The sequence below is a fragment of the Lithobates pipiens genome, unplaced genomic scaffold (genome assembly GCF_037356315.1).
Source record: "Lithobates pipiens isolate NorthernLeopardFrog02 unplaced genomic scaffold, aLitPip1_a1.2 Scaffold_22, whole genome shotgun sequence".
Lineage (NCBI taxonomy): Eukaryota > Metazoa > Chordata > Amphibia > Anura > Ranidae > Lithobates > Lithobates pipiens.
The window spans coordinates 243410686-243433098 of record NW_027507784.1 but is presented as its reverse complement, the minus strand read 5'-3'; the positions used below and the strand labels follow the sequence as shown (position 1 = coordinate 243433098).

The following is a 22413-nucleotide window of genomic DNA, read 5'->3' as shown; positions in this document are numbered from 1 at the left end:
TGTCACTGCCTCACAATTGTACTCTTCCATATTCAGCCTGTCACACAAACTTACGATGGAGATTACAAGTGGCCATTTAAGTACATATTGAGAAATTTCATGTAGCTATTGCTGGAGTGTATGCACATCAACTGGGAGGAGTGCCTGCATTAATGCTGAAAGAAAGCATTACCAAGACCAAAAAAAGTACAAAAAAAAATACAAAAAAAAAATAAATAAATAAAAAGTTCTAGCATGCAGGCTGGTGTCCATTGTGTAGAAGTGGTGCCTTGTATTGATTACCCACAAAAGGTTTTTTTTTGTTAACTTTACTGAAAAGACACAAATAAATTCAATTTCATTGATATCTATGCATCATTGTGGTGCAGCAAGATGCACGGACATAAAGGTGAGATACACATCTGCATTTTTATGCACTGAACCACAAACCACCTCAAAAAAGTCGCAGTGTACTTTGAAAAGAGAAGATAGAAAGTCCTGGCACTGAATGATATGGTGTGAGGGAGCCTTCAAGGTTGACATTTACATCAAGCAAAGTTTACCCAAAAGAAAAAAAAAAGAAAATCATTGGTAGGTAAAAAGAGTTAAAGAGGAGGGCCAGTTTTAAAAACTTTTTTTTAAAAGTCAGTAGCTGCAAACACTGTAGCTGCTGACTTTTAATAAGCAGACTTACCTGTCCAGGGCGCCCGCCATGTCGGCCGCCCAAGGCTGACCCGTCCCTCGGCTCCCGGCGCCGCCATTTTAACTAAGGGAAACAGGCAGTGGAGCCTTGCGGCTTCACAGCCCGTTTCCTGCTGCACATGCGCGAGTCGCGCAGTGCTTTGTGAATGGGGCACGCTGTGTTCTGAGACACACAGTTCCCAGAACACACAGCGCCCCATTACCCAGAAGACGCCGCAAGGAGGAGAGAAGAACGAAGATCACTGCGGAGGAGGAAGAGGCAGATTAGGATGATGTGCCTAGCAACAGGCATTTCTGGTAAGTTAAAAAAAAAAAAACATTTTTTTTCTGATTTTTTTTTCACAACTTTAATGTATTTTCGTTTTTCAGGGTGGCCCTCCACTTTAAGCGTTATAATTAAATTACTAAAGAAACTTGTCAAATAACTCCATAAAGATGTAATCTTCAGGGTCCTCAGACTTAACAGTAATGTTTACTTACCTCCATTGCTACATATCCAGCCAAGCAGCCAGCCACGAGGAGACCTAAATTATGTTCTAAGCATAGGACATTTACTTTGTTGCCATACCTCTCTTTTGATGGTTGATGAAAACAGTAGAAACATGACCCCTTTCATTGGTTCCCCATCACTACGAACTGAACCAGAAACATCATAACCAGCAACAATAAGAGGGCTAGAAGCATGTGCATTGGAATGCATCACCTGAACCACTGTGGATGCCTAAAATAGAAAATAGTAAAAACACACACATATTTGTATCTGAAAAAGAAATAAAAATATATTTTGGAAGAATGCTTAGATATCCCACTAACACATGACTGATTTTCTAAAGTGCACTTGAAAAAATAACAATTGGAACCAAATAAGTCAACACCTCTGACTTTCATTCTTGAGGTCTAAATACAGCACATCAATCGTCTGTACCTTCAAAATGGTGAAGACCCGACTCCACTGGAACTACTATTTTTGCAAGAACAGAAACCAATACATAACCTAATGTACGTATATAAATATTCACTATCTAATAGTAAAGAAGCAGAGCTGAGTTGCATAAAAAAAAAAAAAAAAAGATATCCCCAGAGCCAAGTGGGACAAAGCAATTACATTAACACATAAGATGTCAATCTCTAGCAAGCATGGAGAGAAATGATAAATTATTGGTGAGATGGTATAGGTGTCCAAAGGATATGCATAGAATTAATCCAGAGAATAAAGACACTTGGGAGGTGTCAAGAGGAGGTAGGTACAATGTCACATATTTGGTATCTCTGCCCAGTGATACAGAAGTCCTGGAACAAAATATATAAAATATATCTAGACATGACGGGGAGTAAATTACAACCAGATGTATTGGTTTCTGTACTAGCTATGATTCCGGAGTCGGTTAAATAAAATAAAGAAAGTTATATTAAAACACTTCTTAACAGCAGCAAGAAAATTGAAAAATGAGATAGCACCCTCAATAGATGAATGGATAATAGAGATGGACTAGATGCGTTTACTGGAGGAAAGAATTGATCGAAAAAGATCTAAAAAGGCAGATAACGATAACATGGCCAAAAAATGGGAAAGATATAAAGCAACATCATTGGTATTACCAATAAGGTAGGACGATAATTTAAGCTAGGATGGGGGAGGAGAGAGAGAGAGAGAGAGAGAGAGAGAGAGAGAGAGAGAGAGAGAGAGAGAGAGAGAGAGAGAGAGAGAGAGAGAGAGAGAGAGAGAGAGAGAGAGAGAGAGAGAGAGAGAGAGAGAGAGAGAGAGAGAGAGAGAGAGAGAGAGAGAGAGAGAGAGAGAGAGAGAGAGAGAGAGAGAGAGAGAGAGAGAGAGAGAGAGAGAGAGACTGTGTCCAAAGAGGGCTGTAGGAGGAACTGCCTGTTCTGGTAATCTAGAATGCAGCTCCAAAGACAATGATTCTCCACTGAGAGGAACTCCCCAAAGATGGGTGGGGGAGTCCTTGTCAGGCATATGATGGAGAATCGGAGTGATCAGGACAGGAGCTACCTGATGCTTAAAGGGAGATACACAGGTCAGCTCAAGAACTAGTTCCAGAAGAACAAAGTAAGGGACTGAGGTGGACCAAGAGGAGAGGGAGAAAGGGAGTGGTCTCTGCAAAAAAGGCCCCTCAACACCCTTTCAAGCAAAAGCAGAGGTGGGTAACCCAGTCCGATAACAAGGTGTTTAAGGGCACGCATGCTGTGGACCCCTCCACCACAAAAGCTATGTTGGTTAAGGTTTCCTGCAGGCGAAAAAGCAAAATTCCAAAACTAGACAAGGCAAAACCCGGCCAGGACCTGCAGGCATATAGCCCCTATAGAAGTTGTCCACCCAGTTACACAGTGGCTGCTTTCGTTACAGCAGCTCATTGGAGTGTCCCACAGGGAGGATGCTAAGAGAAGGCACATAGGAGTCAACATCCTGAGAAAAATCCAGTGTTCAGGGGCAACATTATGTTGGGGGAGGGATACAGCCATTGTTGGTCCCAGATGACTAAGCAGGTCAAGGGGTCTCTCTGGGGAAGGAATGGAATGATTTTGGGGGTACCAGGTACCACAGATAACCTTACATGCCCTAACGAAATAGGGGGTGTCAGAAAGAGGGTAGTGGCTTAAATGGGGCAAAGCTGTGGAGGTCGAACAGATACAAATATTTAGATGCAGAGCTTCTAGGTTTAGAAGACCCTGAGGCTGCTTTTACACTGCGCCTGTAAAGAGTCTCTCCTCTCACTCCACTGTGAAAACCTGAGTGCCTTCACACTGGAGCATTGCACTGGCAGAACCGGCGCCTTTGAGGCGCTAAAGTCCCGTCAAAACACTTCTGCAGCGGTGCTTTGCAGATGCTTTTAACCCTTTTTCGGCAGTTAGTAGGGGTTAAAAACACCCCACTAGCAGCTGAAAAGTGGCACAAAAATCTATGGTAAAATCTCTGCTAAAAATAGCAGCACTTTACCGCTGATGGTCCCAATACTCCAATGCGAAAGTAGCCTAAGGGAGCATGGAAAGGTCTATTAATCTGTGCAGTGACAGGATGAAAAAGGGCGAGTAGCTGAACAGAGGGCCAAAGGGGGAGCACTTTGCACCTTAAAGCTCAAAGGGCAAATTACACAAAGACCAGCAAGGAAGGATTAATAACCACCCCACATGGAAAAGTGGGGGCGCAGCTTCATGCTGAAGCCTTTTCAGGGGGCTTAGCAGCTTTCTTGCTTTCAGTGTTGGGAGTTTCATTGGACTTCTTATGCCGAGAGAGGTGTATGCTCTGACCCCCCTTGGTGATATCCCTGAAGACATCAAGGGTTGGTCCAAAGAAACATCGTTCCTCAAAGACCAAGTGAGTTAGGTGCTCCTTCCATGTAGCATCTGCCTCTCAGCACATTAACCAGAGTGTTCTGCTCATCTATATTGACAACATACCTATACAGGACACATGTTTAACCACTTCAGCCCCGGAAGAATTAACCCCCTTCCTGACCAGAGCACTTTTTGTGATTCGGCACTGCGACGCTTTAACTGACAATCGAGCGGTCATGCGACGTGGCTCCCAAACAAAATTGACATCCTTTTTTTGCCACAAATAGAGCTTTCTTTTGGTGGTATTTGATCAACCCCTGCGGTTTTTATTTTTTGCGCTAAACAAAAAAAAAAGGGAGCGCCAATTTAAAAAAAATAAATAATTTTTTTACTTTTTGCTATAATAAATATCCCCCCCCCAAAAAAACGATTTTCTCTTCAGTTTAGGCCGATACGCATTCTTCCACATATTTTTGGTAAAAAACTAAAGACTTAAAAACTGGACACAACGGACACTTTTTACACATTTTTGGGACAACTCTCATTTATACAGCAATCAGTGTTATACGAATGCACCAATTCCTGTGTAAATGACACTGGCAGTGAAGGGGTTAACCACTAGGTGGCAGTGTAGGGGTTAAGTGTGTCTTAGGAGCGTGTTGCTAACTGTGGGGGGTGTGGCTGTGTTTTACAGATCACTGATCTCTGCTCCAATCACAGGGAGCAGAGATCAGTGTCACTGTTGCTAGGCAGAACAGGGAGATGTTTGTTTACTTTAACATCTCCCCATTCTTCCTCCCCGTGAGGCGATCGCGGGTATCCCAGTGGGAATAGAGTCTCAAGGAGCTTCCCGCAGGCACGTTCCCCCACCACTTCTTTAAGGGCAACGTACAGGTTCGTGATTTTGCCTGTACGTGCCCTTCTGCCGACGTATATCAGCATGAGGCGGTCGGGAAGCGGTTAAAGCTGAACTCCAACTTTTTTTTCCCTAGTACTGAATGGAGTGCTCAATCCCAGCTGTAGATCATACCTCTGTACCCAGTTTCTCTGTTGTCTGCAGATCCTCTGATATTCATGGTTTAGTTGTGGCTGTTTATCCTGCTGATAGACACTGTCCCTTCCGCAGCTCCTTCCTGCGGCAGCTAGAGTAACACTCCCCTTTGTAGTCTTCCAGACTCTGCAAATGATGTAACTTCCTTCATAGTTCTGATGGTGGGTAGGACTATATACATCCTAATTAGCATTCAATCCCACCCATTCACACCTACAAGGAGAGTCCTAACCTCCCAAGTCCCACCTCACAGATACAGCATTAAGAAGGAAACCCCTTCATACACAACCTATTCTGAAAGCTAGCTGTTCTGCTGCTGGGCAGGATTGAATGATCACAATTAGAATTCAATCCTGCCCAGTTAAATATGCAGACCAGTGTGAACAGGAAGAGTCCCACCCTCCAGACCCTGTCCTACCGGAGCCCTGCTCGCTGTAAAGCGCATCTTGGATCGGCATGAGGGCTCTGTGATTGGCATGATCACATGACGGCCATATCCAATCACAGCCGCCACGTGATGTAAACAAACAGCCGGTTGCTAGGCAATCGGATCGCCTCTCCTCACATGGAAGTTGTCGCTGAGGAGAGGAGAGCAGATCGCTGCAGCCGGCTGGTGATCAGCGAGTATGAGCTGCTTTTTACTCACTGTAAAACACACATGTCCCCAAATAATAAAATCACATGTCCCCCACTAAAATCACATGTCCCAATGATTATCTGCACACATGTCCGTGATCACCTCTGTACATGATCATTTGCATACATATGTCCGTGATCACACAAACCAATTATTATACACTTAACTGAATTTTTTTTTACCAAAAACCATGTAGCAGAATATATTTTGGCTTAAATTTATGACATAATTAGATTTTATTGGACTTCTTTTAAAATAGAAAGAAAATATTGTTGTTTATCTTTACAAATTTCTGCATTTTTTTGCTTATATCGCAAAGAATAAAAAACGGAGTCGTGAATAAATACTACCAAATTAAAGCTCTGTTTGGGCAAACAAAATAAAAATTTCATTTGGGTACAGTGTAGCATGACCGCACAATTGTCATTGAAAGTGCAAGAGCGCTGAAAGCTGAAAATTGGGCTGGGAAGGAAGGTGTGGCGAGAGTGCCCTGTATTGTAGTGGTTAAAGAGGGATTCCAACTGCTGGTCAATATTACATTTAAACTTAAGAATACCCTGCTTGCCTATTGATTTTCCTGTTGGGCTTGGTTACTGGCAGATGCACAGTGGGTATAGACCACGGTTAAACGCACACTCATGTGAAGTCTAGGACACTTCCTGGTAATTTCAGTTCACATTGAGGAAAACTTTGAATATAGCAGTGTAATGGAAATGGAAAGTGTAATGGAAAGGTAGGGACTTTAAAAGACCCAAGGCTGGAGAAGGCAGTGCAATCCTCTAGATGCAAAATAGCATCAAGAAGGTTGGAAACTGTCTTATATCTGAGATCATTTTTTGGAGGAAAAGGGAGTATAATCAAAGAGATTGTGGGGATGATAAATGCAAGACAGATGGTCATGCAGTCTTTTCCAGGGGCATAAGAAGTTTAATTCTGCACAGAGATAGAGCTGCAGACAGCCCCCGCAGGAATTGGGTGCATTTAGCCACAAAATGTCTAAAAGGCATCCAATTATGCAAATACAAAAGGTAGCCTCCAGTGGTTAATCCAACGGGCCTACGCCCAAAGTCTTCAGAGACAAGGGAAGCCCTGTGGCAATGCCAACGGCTCTGGAACAGAAAACCACTGCATAGCTAACTTTCTACCTGAACAGGGACTGGAAACCTCATAATGTGGAACCCAGGGGTTGAAGATAACTTTCAGGCTGGTCCCATAATATCAAGTCCAGCCGAGTCCAGGAATAGCAGTCCGAAGCTTGGCTGATGAAAGGATGATCGGATAGCTCCCACAAGAGACTAGCTCAAGCAATGAAAAGACATTTTAATTTAAGAAAAACACAACGATTCAAAGAAAAAAAAAAAAATAAGGTAATATTCAGACTTTTCGCAGCAGAGCTGAAGAAGAGCCATCCATCCTCTTAGAACACTAGAAAAACAATGGGGGTAGAGGAGGGTGTTATCTAGAGTGTGCCTATAGATTTTTAGTTTGCCAGTTACCAATCCTCCTGTATGCAACAGTATAAATAGTAAATAATTTCCTGTGTCCCTCAATGGACAAGAGAAAAAAAAAAAAAAAAAAAAAAAAAAAAAAAAAATCACAACTTAACCTATGCCCTTAGTTTTTGACTCGGGGGTATCCTTAACCCCATTTATCTGGGTGTCAGACAGAACAGTAAACAAGCATAAATCCCCCACTCCCTGTCCATTTTACTATATTTTTTTCACATCCTGTCATCAGAGCAGCGGTACAGTTATTGCTTGAGGATTACTGTATAAGCAACAGTTTTAGCTGTCATGAATTGGTTAACCATTCATGAACAGTTTGCTTTTGATTGCAAACTGTGATTGGCTACAGCTAATCACATGGTACAGGTATCGCCAGGTATCATGCGATTGCTTTCGGCCAATCACAATAGTAAGCGTGCCGTTTATGAATGGAAAGCCCTTCGTGACAGGTTGTTTACTTAGGTATCATGTGATCACTATGACTAATCATAGTGATCACGATACCAGGTTACCGGTAACTGGAATCACAGGAGGGATGTGCTGCGTGGTCCTAACTCGGAGCAGGCACAATGACGCGCTTGCAAGTGCCAACCCACCGCAGTATTATTACTGTGGCAGGTCAGTAAGTGGGTAACCAATTACTTGAACTTTGAGGGGGGCGATAGCCACACCTTTTAATGTGTTTTTTTTTTTCACAGTTGGATAAAAATTAAGATACCTCTTTTAAAGTCCAAGTGGGATGTGATGCAACAATTTCATATTCTCCTGGAAGAACTTTGTTAAAGGAATACCTAAAAGAGAAAGAAAGGAGGACATTGAACAAGAAAAAAAAAAAAAAAAAAAACACACACACACACACACACACACACTGCCAAGTTTATGACAACATTGCTCAGGCCAAATAAAGAAAAAACATTGTAACATCTCCTTTTAGATCAAAAGGAATGAACCTCTGTAGATTAGGTTAGTTTAACTCCTTAAAGACAATCTTTTTCTGACACTTGTTGCTTACAAGTTAAAATCAGTATATTTGGCTAGAAAATTACTTAGAACCCACAAACATTACATATAGATTTTTTTTTTTTTTTTTTTTTTTTTTTTTTAGCAGAGACCCTAGTGGAAAAAAAAAAAAAAAAAAAAAATGGTGGTCGTTGCAATATTATGTCACACTGTATTTATGCAGGGTTCTTTCAAATGCAATATTTGGAAAAAATACACTTTAATAAAAACACAACACACACTAAACCGTAAAGTTAGCCCAATTTTTTTGTATAATGTGAAAGGTGGTTACTCTACGAGAATCGTGATCTTTATTCTAAGCAAAAAAAACTAAAAATGTAGTCTCATTTTAGCCAGAATCGTGCAGCTCTACAGGCAAGTATAACATGTTCATTTTAATAACAAAAAAATAAAAATAAAATATGAAGCTTTACAATCATAAAGTGTTTACCTAGATCTCATGCCCCACCTTCCTTATTTCTCCTCTCTCCTATGTTCATTTTCTTGTATAACACTTCTGTTTTAAGAATGGTCCCATGTTCGACATCAGATAAGACAGCTTCTTTTGTGGCCTCTTTCTAAACTCTTCTTGGACCCCTAATTCAAGAGGTTTATGCATCTCAACCTTAAAATACTGCTCTGGATTTCACTACAACCTAATATCTTTGTTAACCGGGCATTGGTTATGCATGGTCTAAGTATTCCTAGCAATGCAAGCCAACTTCTCTCTTTCGCGGAGGGAACGGATGCAAAAGCGTAACTTAAAGGGGTCGTAAACCCATGTGTTTTTTTCCCCTTAATGCATCCTATGCATTAAGGTGAAAACATTTCTTTCTGACAGTGACCGGCCCCCCCTAGCCCCCCCCCCCCCCCCGGTTTCCCTCACCTAAGCCCTGAATTCCCTCGGCGGAAACGCGCTCTTCCTCTTTGCCCATGGTTATCGGCTCTTGATTGATAGCAGTGCAGCCATGAACGCAAATGCTGGACTTGTGAGCGTAGCAGCAAGGTAACCCCCTGGGAGAACGCTTCACGCAGGGGGTTATGCGATGCGAGGAGGAGCCTTGAGAGCAGCCGGGGACCCCAGATGAACTGTGGTGGTGGAGGCAAGTATGAGGTTTGTTATTGAAAAAAAAAAAAAAAAACAAACCCACAAAAGGTTTACAATCACTTTAATCTTGTTAATCCATTTTGCACTTCGCTTTTTATTTTTATTTTTTTAATGTGAAGCTCATGGACATGCTTATTTTTTCATATTTTTTTTCAATAAAAACACTTGTGAAAAAAAGTGTTTACCTAGATCACTGAATACAATAAGTCTCTGTAGATGTACATGGTCCTTCAAGAGTTTTATACAAAAACAACATGTGACAACTATGTACTACTAAAAACATAATTTAAAAAAAAGTTGTACAGTGCCTTCAAAAAGTATTCATACCGCTTGAAATTTTCCACACTTTAAGCAAAAATGTAAATGTATTTTATTGGGATAATGGACCCCCTAGAGGTGGCTATTTTTTGTTTTGAGTGACCTCTGTATCCCCCTCTGGGGTTTCCCCTTGGTTGGCTAGAGTGGTTATATAGGTACCTGTCCCTATGGTGACCTCCTTTTTGGTTTTGCGTATGCAAGTCAATATAGCGTGTGCGCGCGTGCGTATGTGACAGGACACTAGAGTGGGGGGTGCAGGGGACAGAGGCCTCTACAGTGGGGGGGGGGGGGGCATAGTATGGACGGAGGGAGAGAGTGGACACTGCAATAGGGGGGCACCCTATTAGATCACGATGCATCATGTTTACTGCCCACGTGCCATTTAATGTTACCCGTTTAAAAAAAAAAAAAAAAAAAGGGAGGGAAGGACAACACACTCTGCATGTAGCAAAGTCTAAAACACAGCAGACAACTCCAGGCTCCCCCAAAATACTAGAGGAGATGGTCAGAGACGGCAGACATGGTACAAGAGATGGACAGAGACTTGACAATGTCCCCATAACGTCCCCCTAAACGACAATGTATGCCATTTCATTAATTATGGTTTATGTAGGTCTTCTTGTCTTGGTGATTGATTCACATCACAACTTAATTGATGATGATTTTTTTTTTTGTATCAATGATCATCAATGAAGTTGTGATGTGAATCAATCACCAAGACAATAAGACATACATAAACCATAATTAATGAAATGGTATTGACCATTTAGGTCCACCATCAAGTTTATTATGGTCATTCAGTCATAATTTGGCAAATTTGCACATAATGGTGCATCAGATATAAAACAGTCAGTGTCTGACTTGAGTACCTGATGATGACAGAGTGTGCACTGGTTGACCGCTGCAGCCTGTTGTGAAGAGGACAAGCACGGGATGCTGGCTCAGGTCTTCTGCAGCAGCCTGTGCAACAGTGAGCCAAGGAGGACTCTGGAGACTGGGAGTCAGGGACACTTACTCCACGTCTCCTCTCCTGTAGCAGCCAGCTGAACACATGGCGACAACGGGGACCTGGGGATGACGTCACTGTGAGGCAGGAAAAGAGGGCGCGGCTAGCACCCACAGCTCACTTCAGCTCCATTTGCAGAGGCAGGGCACATCACATTTCACAGCTAATGCCCACAGCTCATTTTGGCTCCAATCAGAGTGGCAGGGCACAGCGCGGATGACATCATCCAATAATCGATTATTTTGGTCGCAGCATACAACACCCCTACAGTACATGTTGGCATTCATGGTTTCCTCAATGAATTGTAGCTCCCCAGTGTCGGCAGCACTCATGCAGCCCCAGACCATGACCCTCCCACCACCATGCTTGACTGTAGGCAAGACACACTTGTCTTCATACTCCTCACCTGGTTGCCGCCACACCATCTGAACCAAATAAGTTTATCTTGGTCTCATCAGACCACAGGACATGGTTCCAGTAATCCATGTCCTTAGTCTTCAACAAACTGTTTGCGGGCTTTCTTGTGCATCATCTTTAGAAGAGGCTTCCTTCTGGGATGACAACCATGCAGACCAAATTTTTGCAGTGTGCGGTGTATGGTCTGAGCACTGACAGGCTGACCCCCCACCCCTTCAACCTCTGCAGCAACCATAGGTCTATTTCCCAAAGACAATCTCTGAATATGACGCTGAGCATGTGCATTCAACTTCTTTGGTCGACCATGGCGAGGCTGTTCTGAGTGGAACCTGTCCTGTTAAACAGATGTATTGTCTTAGTCACCATGCTGCAGCTCAGTTTCAGGGTCTTGGCAATCCTCCTATAGCCTAGGCCATCTTTATTTAGAGTAACAAATCTTTTTTTCAGCTTCTAAAAGACTTCTTTGCCATAGGGTGCCATGTTGAACTTCCAGTGACCAATATGAGAGAGAGAGCCATAACCCCAAATTTAACACACCTGCTCCCCATTCACACCTGAGACCTTGCAACACTAACGTGTCACCTGCTACAGGGGAGGGAAAATGGCAAATTGGGCCCAATTTGGACATTCTCACTTAGGGGTGTACTCACTTTTGTTGCCAATGGCTTAGACCTTAATGGCTGTGTGTCGAGTTATTTTGAGGGGACAGCAAATTTACACTGTTAAACCAGCTGTACACTCACTACTTTGCTACAATGTAAAGTGTAATTTCTTCAGTGTTGTCACATGAAAAGATATAATAAAATATTAACAAAAATGTGAGGGGTGTACTCACTTTTGTGAGATCGTGCATAAGGTCAAAAACCCCAGCAGAGCATGATCCAATTTGCTAAAGCAGGGGAAAAAATTCCTTCCAAGAGGCAAACGGTTTTTTCCCCCAGATCAACTTTACCTATAAATGTTAGTACCCAGTTATATTCTGTACACTTAGGAAATAATCCAGGCCTTTCTTAAAGCAATCCACTGAGCTGGCCATAACCACCTCTGCAGGGAGTCTATTCCACATTTTCACAGCTCTTACTGTGAAGAAACCTTTCCGTATTCGGAGATGAAATCTCTTCTCCTCTAGACGTAAAGAGTGCCCCCTTGTCCTCTTTGTTGACTGTAAAGTGAATAACTCGACACCAAGTTTGCTATATGGACCCCTTATATATTTGTACATGTTGATCAAATCCCCCCTTAATCTCCTCTTATCAAGAGTGAATAAATTCAGTTCCTCTAATCTTTCCTCATAGCGGAGTTCCTCCATGCCTCTTATCAGTTTGGTTGCCCTTCTCTGCACCTTTCTCCAGTTCCCCGATATCCTTTTTTGAGAACTGGTGCCCAAAACTGAACGGCATATTCCAGATGAGGTCTTACTAATGATTTGAACAGGGGCAAAATGATATCTCTCTCTCTCTCTGGAGTACATACCTCTCTTAATACAGGAAAGGACTTTGCTCGCTTTGGAAACCGCAGCTTGGCATTGCATGCTATTATTGAGCTTATGATCTACCAAAACCCCCAGATCCTTCTCCACTATGGATTCCCCCAGTTGTACTCCCCCTAGCATGTATGATGCATGCATATTCTTAGCCCCCAAGTGTATAACTTTACATTTATCAACATTAAACCTCATCTGCCACATAGTTGCCCAATTAGACAGAGCATTGAGGTTGGCTTGTAAATTGGTGACATCCTGTAAGGACGTTACTGCACTGCATAGCTTGGTGTCATCTGCAAAGACAGAAATGTTACTTTTGATCCCAGACCCAATATCATTTATAAAGATATTAAAAAGCAAGGGTCCCAGCACTGAACCTTGGGGTACACCACTGATAACCTTAGACCATTCAGAGTAAGAATCATTAACCACGACTCTCTGAATTCTGTCTTTTAGCCAGTTTTCTATCCATCTACAAACTGATGTTTCCAAACCTGTAGACTTTACCTTACACATGAGCCGTGTGTGCGGAACTGTATCGAACGCTTTTGCAAAATCCAAATTTATCACGTCCAACGCCACCCCTCTGTCCAAGGTTTTACTTACCACCTCATAAAAAGAAATCAGGTTTGTCTGACAACTTCTGTCTTTCATGAATCCATGCTGTCTGTTGCTCAAAATATTTTTTTCCTGCAAGAACTCGTCTATGTGGTCTTTTATTAATCCCTCCAGTATCTTCCCAACTATAGAAGTTAAACTAACAGGTCTATAGTTACTTGGTAAAGACTTTGTTCCCTTTTTAAATATAGGCACCACATTGGCCATGCGCCAATCCAGTGGTACTATTCCTGTCATTAATGAGTCCCTAAAAATTTGATACAATGGCTTTGAAATTACAGAGCTCAGTTCTTTTAGGATCCGTGGGTGGATGCCATCAGGTCCAGGTGCTTTATCCACCTTTATTCTGTCCAAATATTTCTGGACCATATCACTTATGAGCCATTGTGGATTTGGGGCTGCGTCAGTACCACCCCCCATTATGGACATGAGCTCCCCCATGCTCCTTTGTATACACAGAGCTGAAGAAAGTATTTAATTAGTTAGCCTTCTCTTTGTCCCCAGTCACCCACTCCAGATTATTTTGCAAAGGGCCTACATGCTCAGACTTAACCTTTTTACTATTAATATATTTTGAAGAAGTTTTTGGGGTTTGTCCTACTGTCTTTTGCAATCTGTCTTTCATTTTGAATTTTTGCATTTTTTTGCAATTTTTGCAACATGAAAAAATGTGGAAAATTTCAAGGGGTATGAATACTTTTTCAAGGCACTGTACCTTATATATTAATATGTTTGTGCATAAAGGTTCACCAAGTTAGAGCTCTTGGGAAAAATTGGGTATGCATTTTGTGTTCATGCATTTAAAAAAACAAAAAAAAAAAAAAAAAAAACACCCCTTACTTTCCACTTTGTTGAGTGGTGGTTGTCTGTAGGTTTACGCTACTGCCTGTTCTTCTCAAAGAAACCTGCACTCCAACTGGACCCAGGTCCTGATTTCTGCTGAGAACCTGCAATGTGATAATTAAAAATTATGAATAATGTGAAATGTTAGATTTAAACATGTTGTGTATGCAACTATGTATGCATATTATATACCATTCATTACGAACATTAGAATAATGACTCCATTAATCCATTCTCCGCACATTGCTGTGCTATAAACTGATTTATGTTTAACATGCAACAGTGGATTTCCAAATATGAGAACATCTGTGAAGATGTGCTACGAATAAAGACTGGCTAGAATAGGGAAAGAAGTAAAACCTTTAGGACCCACACATAGCAAGTGACCTGCACTTTTTTACATTGCACAGTTGTTTTCTATGTGCACAGTTCACACTGCAATGCAGTAAATAAGCTTTGAAATTGTACGCCTTTCCTCCAATCAGCTGTCACACACAGTGTATGCCAAGACTCCCCTACCGCTGAAACAGGAAGAAAAAAAAAAATTCTAACATGATGTTAATTTGCCTAATCGTCTTTCAGGACAGCCACTATGAGAGATAGTCTCCTTCTCTTCCTCTGGAAACACTGCGCCAGCCCATAAATTCTTACTTCCCCTGCCGGACCTCAGTTATTAGTGTTTCCTCCGGCGGGGAGACACTGTGCAGGGACCAGGCAGGTCAGTCAGGGAGGCTTTGGCCATTTTTTCGTCAAGAACTCGGTTAAAATAAGCAGGGGCTTCGCAAGGGGAAAACTGGGTTCAAGCCGTTCGAATTGACGTTCGGCTTACTTACCTCACCAGGTGTTGCCACCCCTTCCTAGTAGAGTGCGGCTTCAGGTCGTGGGGGACTCCTATCGCGTCTACAGGGACGCAGCTGGCAAGCCGTTCGGATTTCCCTGTACAAGGGTACAGACCGCCTTTCTTCTTTGAACCGAGCGGGCCGAAAGACAGGCAACGTCGTATCCGGCGGAAGCGAAGGCTTGACCTCAAATACGATCGACTTCCAGTTCTGGGTCGTGAAGCTGATAGGAGGGCCGGGCACAAGCTGGAGACGAGTCGGGAACGCACAGGCAGCGTGAGACTCGGTGGTAAGCAGCCACCTGCAGTCATGTCGGCAGCTGATGCTCAACCAACAGACACTACCTCCAGCATGCCTAAGGTAAGAGCACACTGGGGAGGGGTACTCTATCTAGGATTCCCCCCCCCCCCATGTATGGTTCTATCAATGGGGGGGGGGGGGGGGGAACAGACCCTGTAGGTGGCCGGGGGGAGGGGGAGGCTCAGATCCCTGCATTTAAAGAGGGATCTAGTGCACTCCCAGGGTTGTATCCTGAGCTTTGTGATGACTTTTTTACTCAGTTTTTTTCTTTTTTACTTATTTTTCAGAAAGCTACGGAAAAAACTAAGTCCACGCATAGCTCTAAAAAGAAGTGTGCCTCCTGTAGGGACATTTAGGGGAATCTTGGACAAAAGTGTTATGCAGAGACTGTATAGATTCCCTTGTTAAGGAAAGGGAATCTGAACAGGAGTCAGGACTAGCAGCTTCAGTCAAAGAGCTCTCGTCCACCTTCTCTTCATTTAGATCCCCGTTTGAAAAGTTTCAGCTTCCTACGAGTCTAGCTCCCCAGGATACAACCCCACCTCTAGCACAGAGTTCTGCTCCGGTTCAACCTGCTACAACAGGGGGGAACAGAGGTTGCAGACCCTTCAGGGACAGGAAAGGGACTTCCAGACAGTTCCTCTTCCGATTCCCAGGAGGGTTCAGAGGGGGAGGACCAGGACGGGGGGTCCAGGAAAGCCTCCAGGTATAAATTATCCCTTGATGAGGCAGAGGACCTCTTAAAAGCGATTTATACAACCCTCGGTATCCAGGCGGATAAGAAACCCCTAACCCTTCATGACCAAATGTACTCGGGTTTAGGGGAACCAAAGAGAAGGGTGTTTCCAGTGCACGAGGTACTGATGGAAACAGTTAAAAAGGAGTGGCAGGATCCTGAGAGAAAGCCCTTCTTTTCTAGATCCCTTAAAAGAACATTCCCATTTTCAGAAGACCCGGCATGCATTTGGAATAAAAATCCCAAATTAGATGCCGCCTTCTCCCAGGTCTCCAGACACACAGATCTGGCGTTTGAAGACATGGGGGCTTTGGCACATGTCATGGACAAAAGGATTGACTCTCCGCTTAAAAAAAAAAAGTGGGACTCAGCTATCGGCAATTTAAAGCCTGAAATGGCAGTTGTGGCTCGCAATTTAGAGCACTGGCTCTCACAGATCCAACAACATATTGAGGCAGGCACAGATAAGGAAACCATTCTGTTGTCCTTCCATACTATGCTGCGAGGTATCGCTTACATAGCAGACGCCTCTGCTGAGTCTGTCCACATGTCGGGCAGAACGGCAGCTCTAGCCAATTCGCCCAGAAGGGCCCTCTGGCTAAAAATGTGGCCAGGGGAATAGTGCCTCCAAGGTAAAAACTGTGTGGGATACCTTTGACGGAGGCTAGAGACTGTTCTAGGCCGTACAGCGGACAGGAAAAAATCCTTTCCTCTTAAGCGGAAAACCCCGTACGAACAAGACATTCAGAAGGTCAGACTCCTTATTTGTTTTGTTTTCCAGGGCCAGAAAAGGTGCCGACGCACTATTGCTAGATGGCTCAGAGTAGCCATCGAGCAGGCTTATTCAGTGGCAGGGAATGAAATCCCAGTGGGTATTAAAGCACACTCTACAAGAGCTATGGCAGCCTCCCAGGCATAAAGAGCGGGCGCAACGCCAGAACAGATTTGAAGGGTAGAAACATGGTCCAGCTACTCCACTTTCGTAAGACACTACAGAGTGGATCTGGTGTCAGCAGGTGAGCAGGCCTTTGGGCGAAACGTTTTGCAAGCTGTAGTCCCACCCTAACTGGTAAGTGCTCGTTAATCCTCTCATAGTGGCTGTCCTGAAAGACGATTAGAGTTGCGCTTACCGGTAATGTCTTTTCCAGTAGTCTTTCAGGACAGCCCTAGTTACCCACCCGAAAATTGGGGGGAGTCTTACAAAAGACCAGAACGCAGCAGGATAATGGTATTTGACAATGTGTTATTAATGTGTTCTTGCGTCTCCCCAGCTGGCCGGAGGTAATCTCGATATAAACTGAGGTCCGGCAGGGGAAGTAAGAATTTATGGTCTGGTGCAGTGTTTCCAGAGGAAGAGGAGGAGACTATCTCTCATAGTGGCTGTCCTGAAAGACTACTGGAAAAGACGTTACCGGTAAGCGTAACTCTAATTTTTCTAAAGAATATAGCAAGCAGAAGACAGCAGATCTACAAACAATGTATGTAGGGAGATTTGTTTATCTCTGTGTATCATCTGAGGCTGCTCACTTCACTGAAGATTCATATACGAGAGGATTTACATCCATTTTAATACACTCAGTTAACCCACAACTGTTATTTCTGTTTAAAGTGATATTAGTGGAATAATTCTAGCATCATGTAAATTTTATGGACCCCCATCCAGCAGAGAGACCTCTGCAAAAGGAGTTACAACCTGCACCTGATGGTTATTTTTGCTCGTTGTTGAGAATGAGGAGCAGTGAAGATGTCAGACAAGAATAAACAGGGTAAAGAAGAAGTATCGCCTCTAAGAGCCAGACCAGGAGGATATAAGAAGCTAGTAGACAATTTAACCCAGGCAGAGGTCCAATAGTAACTGAAATATCAAATTTGATTATGCCTAGCTACTAACCAAACTCCCAAAATCCCCCATCCTTCCTGTGACAGTGCACCTGCCAATTGGCCACTCGGGCTTAAACTATTGCGTTGTGCTCCCCAATAGCTAAAAAATAAAATAAAAAAGCGTATTTGGACTGAGCAGTGGTAGGGACAAGAGCATGCCAAATGTAGATTTAAAGTGGTTGTAAAGTTTAGACATGGAATATTAAAGCATAACCCTCTAGTGTGCACTTGTCTCAAAATAAAAGCATTTATTCACAAGGCCAAGTTCACATTGGCTATCAAAGCAGGCATTTGAGGAGCATTTTAACGCTCATCAAATGCCCATGCAAATGATACTATGGACAGCACACAGTGCTGTTCACATTATCAAAACATGAAGCATCAGCGTTGTGTCGCTTCAAAATTGAAGCCTTTCAATGCCTCCCATTCAAGTCTATGGTAACGCTCCACAAACGCACTGGCAAGGTGTTTGCGACGCGTTAAGAAGAGCTTATGCACTTCCTGTTTGTGATGCTTGAAAATGACCAACATCAACTTCTGAGGGTAGGTGCGCAAATCATGATGCAAAGCATGAAAGTGCCCTTTAGAATATCTCTGAGGCAAATGGTCAAACATTCCCATAGACACACTCCTAAACCTTGTGGGCAGCCTTTCCAGAAGATTTGAAGAGGTTATAGCTGCAAAGGGTGGGCTAACTCAATTTTGAACCCTACGGACTAAGACTGGGATTCCATTAAAGTTCATGTGGCATCCTGAAACTTTTGGTAATATAGTGTATGTAGGAGGATTCGTTTCATCTCGGTATATCACCTGAGAATAGTCCCTTCACTGGGTATATGTAAGGGTTTACAACCGCTTTCAATAAAAAATGGCACGTTTGGATTTTTAATTTTTTTTTTTTTTTTTTTTTTTTTAAATAGTGTTTGCATTAAAATTAAACAGAAAAAAAAAAAAAAAAAATAACTCATATGCCATACCTTTCCATTCACTGAAAATCCGGTGAAAATAAAATTAACATCTTCCCCTTTTGTACAAATGTCATTCACTCCATCCACATGGAGGGAAACACTGGTCGGCTCTGAAGTGAAGAAATAAGTTACAGATGGTGAGGAAAACACTTTATAGAAAAAGTAAAAAGATTACACTAAAAAATAAATAAAAATAAAAACCCGTACCAACCAAAGCAACAATAAACATTTGTATAATAAATATCTTTCTGCCTCATGTGTGCAGACTGCCTGCCATACTATTTCCCTCTGACAAATAATGTGATAGTCCTTTAACACACACAAAGGTATTGCAAGTCTAGTCGCTAATTGAGCAGAAACAGCGGCCAATGGAGTGTATGTAATCAGAACAGCTTCCAGTCAGTATATGGTACACATAATAGTGATACGGATTCTGGATGCTTATACTCAACAGGGACAAAGGCTACCATAGGCATAGACATACCACCTCACTCAAGAGGCTTTGCTTTTGATAGTCAGCCAATAACTACCGCCGAGGTCAGTGGCTAAACATAACCAGCTTGAAACACTCAACCCCATCAAGGGAGACTCAACTCACTGTTACTTGCACAGCTATGCGTTGGTAGATGCCGTCAGTCCATCCTGCATAGTCTGCTGTGTACTCGCTATGCTGAGCCGTCCTCCTGGCCAGACAGGTTCCCAGTGGGGAGTCAGATGCCGTCAGAACATCCTGCACAGTCCACAGTGTGCTTACTGTAATTTCCTCAGGGTAGCGCGACATTCAATTTTTTGGCATCTTAAAGGCTTTACGGTGCCCCTATATGGGGGGGGGGGGGGGGGATGTCCAGCGATGTCACGCCAGGCCAAACCAAAATTTTTTTAACCTATCATAGGGTCAGAGATGTGTTGGTGCTAATCACAGTATATTGCCATCTTGTGGCCATTTACCACGCAGCTCAACTTTTTTCTATCAAGTCCATAGACAAATACATGTACATGCACACCATTAGGTTAAGCCAATACCATTGATGGATATATTTATACAGTTGTGCTCACAAGTTTACATACCCTGGTAGAATTTATGATTTCTTGGCCATTTTTCAGAGAATATGAATGACAGCACACAAACTTTTTCACTCATGGTTAGTGTTTGGCTAAAGCCATTTATCAACCATGTTGTCTAAAAGGTCAATGAGTTTCTGTACTCCTGACAGACCCTTGCATCTTTCATCCAGTGCTGCAGACGTTTCTGTATTCTGAGCCATAGGGAAAGCAAAAGAATTGTCAAAGGATCTGCAGGAAAATGTAGTTGAACTGTATAAAACAGGAAAGGAATATATAAAAATAGATACCCAAGGAATTGAAAATGCCAGTCAGCAGTGTTCAAACTCTAATGAAGAAGTATAAAATGAGGGGTTCTGTTGAAACTAAATCACAGTCAGGTAGACCAACTAATATTTCAGCCACAACTGCCAGGAAAATTGTTGCTCAGGATGCAAAGAAAAACCCACAAATAACTTCAGGTGAAATACAGGACTCTGTGAAAAACATGTGGTGTGGCTGTTTCAAGATGCACAATAAGAAGGCACTTGAAGAAAGATGGGCTGCATGGTCGAGTCACCAGAATAAAGCCATTACTACGCAAATGGCACAATGGATCGTGCTTATAATACGCCAAACAGCACAGAGACAAGCCTGGAGTGATGAAACCAAAATTTAGCTTTTTGGCCACAACCATAAAAGCTTCATTTGGAGAGGTGTCAACAAGGCCTATGATGAAAGGTACACCAGTCCTACTGTGAAACACAGAGGTGGATCGCTGATGTTTTGGAGATGTGTGAGCTAAAAAAGGCACAGGAAATTTGGCCATTGGCTACAGCAGAATAAAGTGAAGGTTCTAGAGTGGCCATCTCAGTCTGCTGACCTCAATATCATTGAGCCACTCTGGGGAGATCTCAAATGTGTAGTTCATGCAAGACAGCCCAACAATTTACAGGAACTGGAGGCTTTTTGCCAAGAGGAATGGGCAGCTTTACCATCTGAGAAGATAAACCGCTTCATCCGTAATTACCACAGAAGACTTCAATCTGTCATTGATCTTAAAGGGGGCAATACACAGTATTAAGAATTGGGGTATGTACACTTTTGATCAGGGTCATTTGGGTAGTTTCTGCTGTGATTATTATTATTTAAAAAGGGTAAACAAAGTTAATTTATAGGCAAAGAAAGATGTGCCTGGTATGTCCTTAGTAGATAAGGCACCTCATCCCGATAATTAGGTACAATTTGGAGCAAGAGGGGAGGGATTATCACGGTGCCCCAAACAAATCAGCAAGTACTTTTATATATATATAAAAAAAAAAAAAAAAAAAAAACACTTTTATCCATACAAAATATACAAAAATGTGACTTAAAAAGGGAGCCATCAGTACAAAGCAATCATCACATATCAATAGAAAAACAGATTTTGATGACCAGCTAGAAAGATGGCAAGTAGCAGGCCAGGTTCTTCCCTGGGAAGTTATTTTTATAAAAAGTTTTTTTCATATAAAAAAAGTACTTGCCGATTTGTTTGTGGCACCGTGATAATCCCTCCCCTCTTACTCCAAATTGTAGTCAATTTATAATAAATGGATTCAGCCAAACACTGACCATGAGTGAAAAAAAAGTTTTTGTGTTATTCATATTCTCTGAAAAATGGCCAAGAAATCAAATTCTGCCAGGGTATGTAAACTTATGAGCACAACTGTAGATCTAGGCCCAGTTATTCTTCAACATGAGTACATATCCACTAGTTCGACGGGACCCCTAATAGCTCATCCATCACCACATTCTATCGCTATCCTAAGGGATTCAACATAGACAGGCAGTAGCGTCCTCTAGGGTGTAATGAACATCTGAAGATTTAGTTCAGTGTTCAACCCTTTAGGGGCCAAAGTCCATCTTACTGGTTGTTTCACTGATTGGGGAGCTTCTAGAGTTGCAAGTGAGTCTATCAGCCTGTTCCAAACGGAGAGCATGACGTTTTGTAGGTGACGCACGTAAAACTGGGCCCAAAAGACTCTGGGAATGGACAACATCATCGGGCCTAAAAGCCTCATCAAGTATTTTATTGATGATTGAGGATTGAGGATTCCTATAGAATACCGAAATTGCTGACATCAAGTTCAGATTTCTCCTTCATGAGAAATATTTTGTTCACTGTTGAATTAATCACACAGTCTAAGAACGTCACTTTGAGATGGCTGGAGTTATGATTTCTCCAGGTTTATCCACTATCCTAATTTTTGAAGATTGTTGATAGTCAGCTCTAGATACTGCTTTACTTCCTCCGCCAAGTTCACAAAGAGAAGAAGGTCATCTAGATAGGGAATAATCTGTACCCCGGCAGCTCTCAACCCCTGTAAATCTTCTGCCAGAACCTTAGAGATAGAAGTCCCCTTGCAGTGTGGATTGATTCCATCTGGAACTTTCTGTATTCTACAAAAAAAGAGTTACATTCTTTCAGCTTCAGAATGAATCTGAATTTTCCTGAGGGCTTTTCCCTCAAAAATATGTGGAGAGAAGAAACCACCTTCTGCTTGAAACTGTGGAATGAGACTTATCGGGTTCTGGTGCAATATGTCTTGCAGTAGTTTTGTGATTGCTGGCGATTTTGTTTTGTCCTTTGGAAGTTATCAGAAAAAAATCTGTTTGGGGGTTGTTGAATTCTATCCTGTACCCCCTAGGCAATGA

At 42.5% G+C, this 22413-nt stretch overlaps 1 protein-coding gene across 1 annotated transcript in view; it reads right to left on the bottom strand.

Annotated features, from left to right (window-relative positions):
• The window catches only part of LOC143924556 (BOS complex subunit NOMO3-like), a 210978-nt gene that overhangs the window by 174644 nt on the left and 13921 nt on the right, over nucleotides 1-22413 (bottom strand). Inside the window, exons 4-7 of the mRNA XM_077448933.1 lie at nucleotides 18688-18788; nucleotides 13952-14058; nucleotides 7881-7953; nucleotides 1250-1402 (exon numbers count right to left, since the gene is read on the bottom strand). Of these exons, the coding sequence (XP_077305059.1) occupies nucleotides 1250-1402; nucleotides 7881-7953; nucleotides 13952-14058; nucleotides 18688-18788 (434 nt within the window). The remainder of the gene's footprint in view (nucleotides 1-1249; nucleotides 1403-7880; nucleotides 7954-13951; nucleotides 14059-18687; nucleotides 18789-22413) is intronic.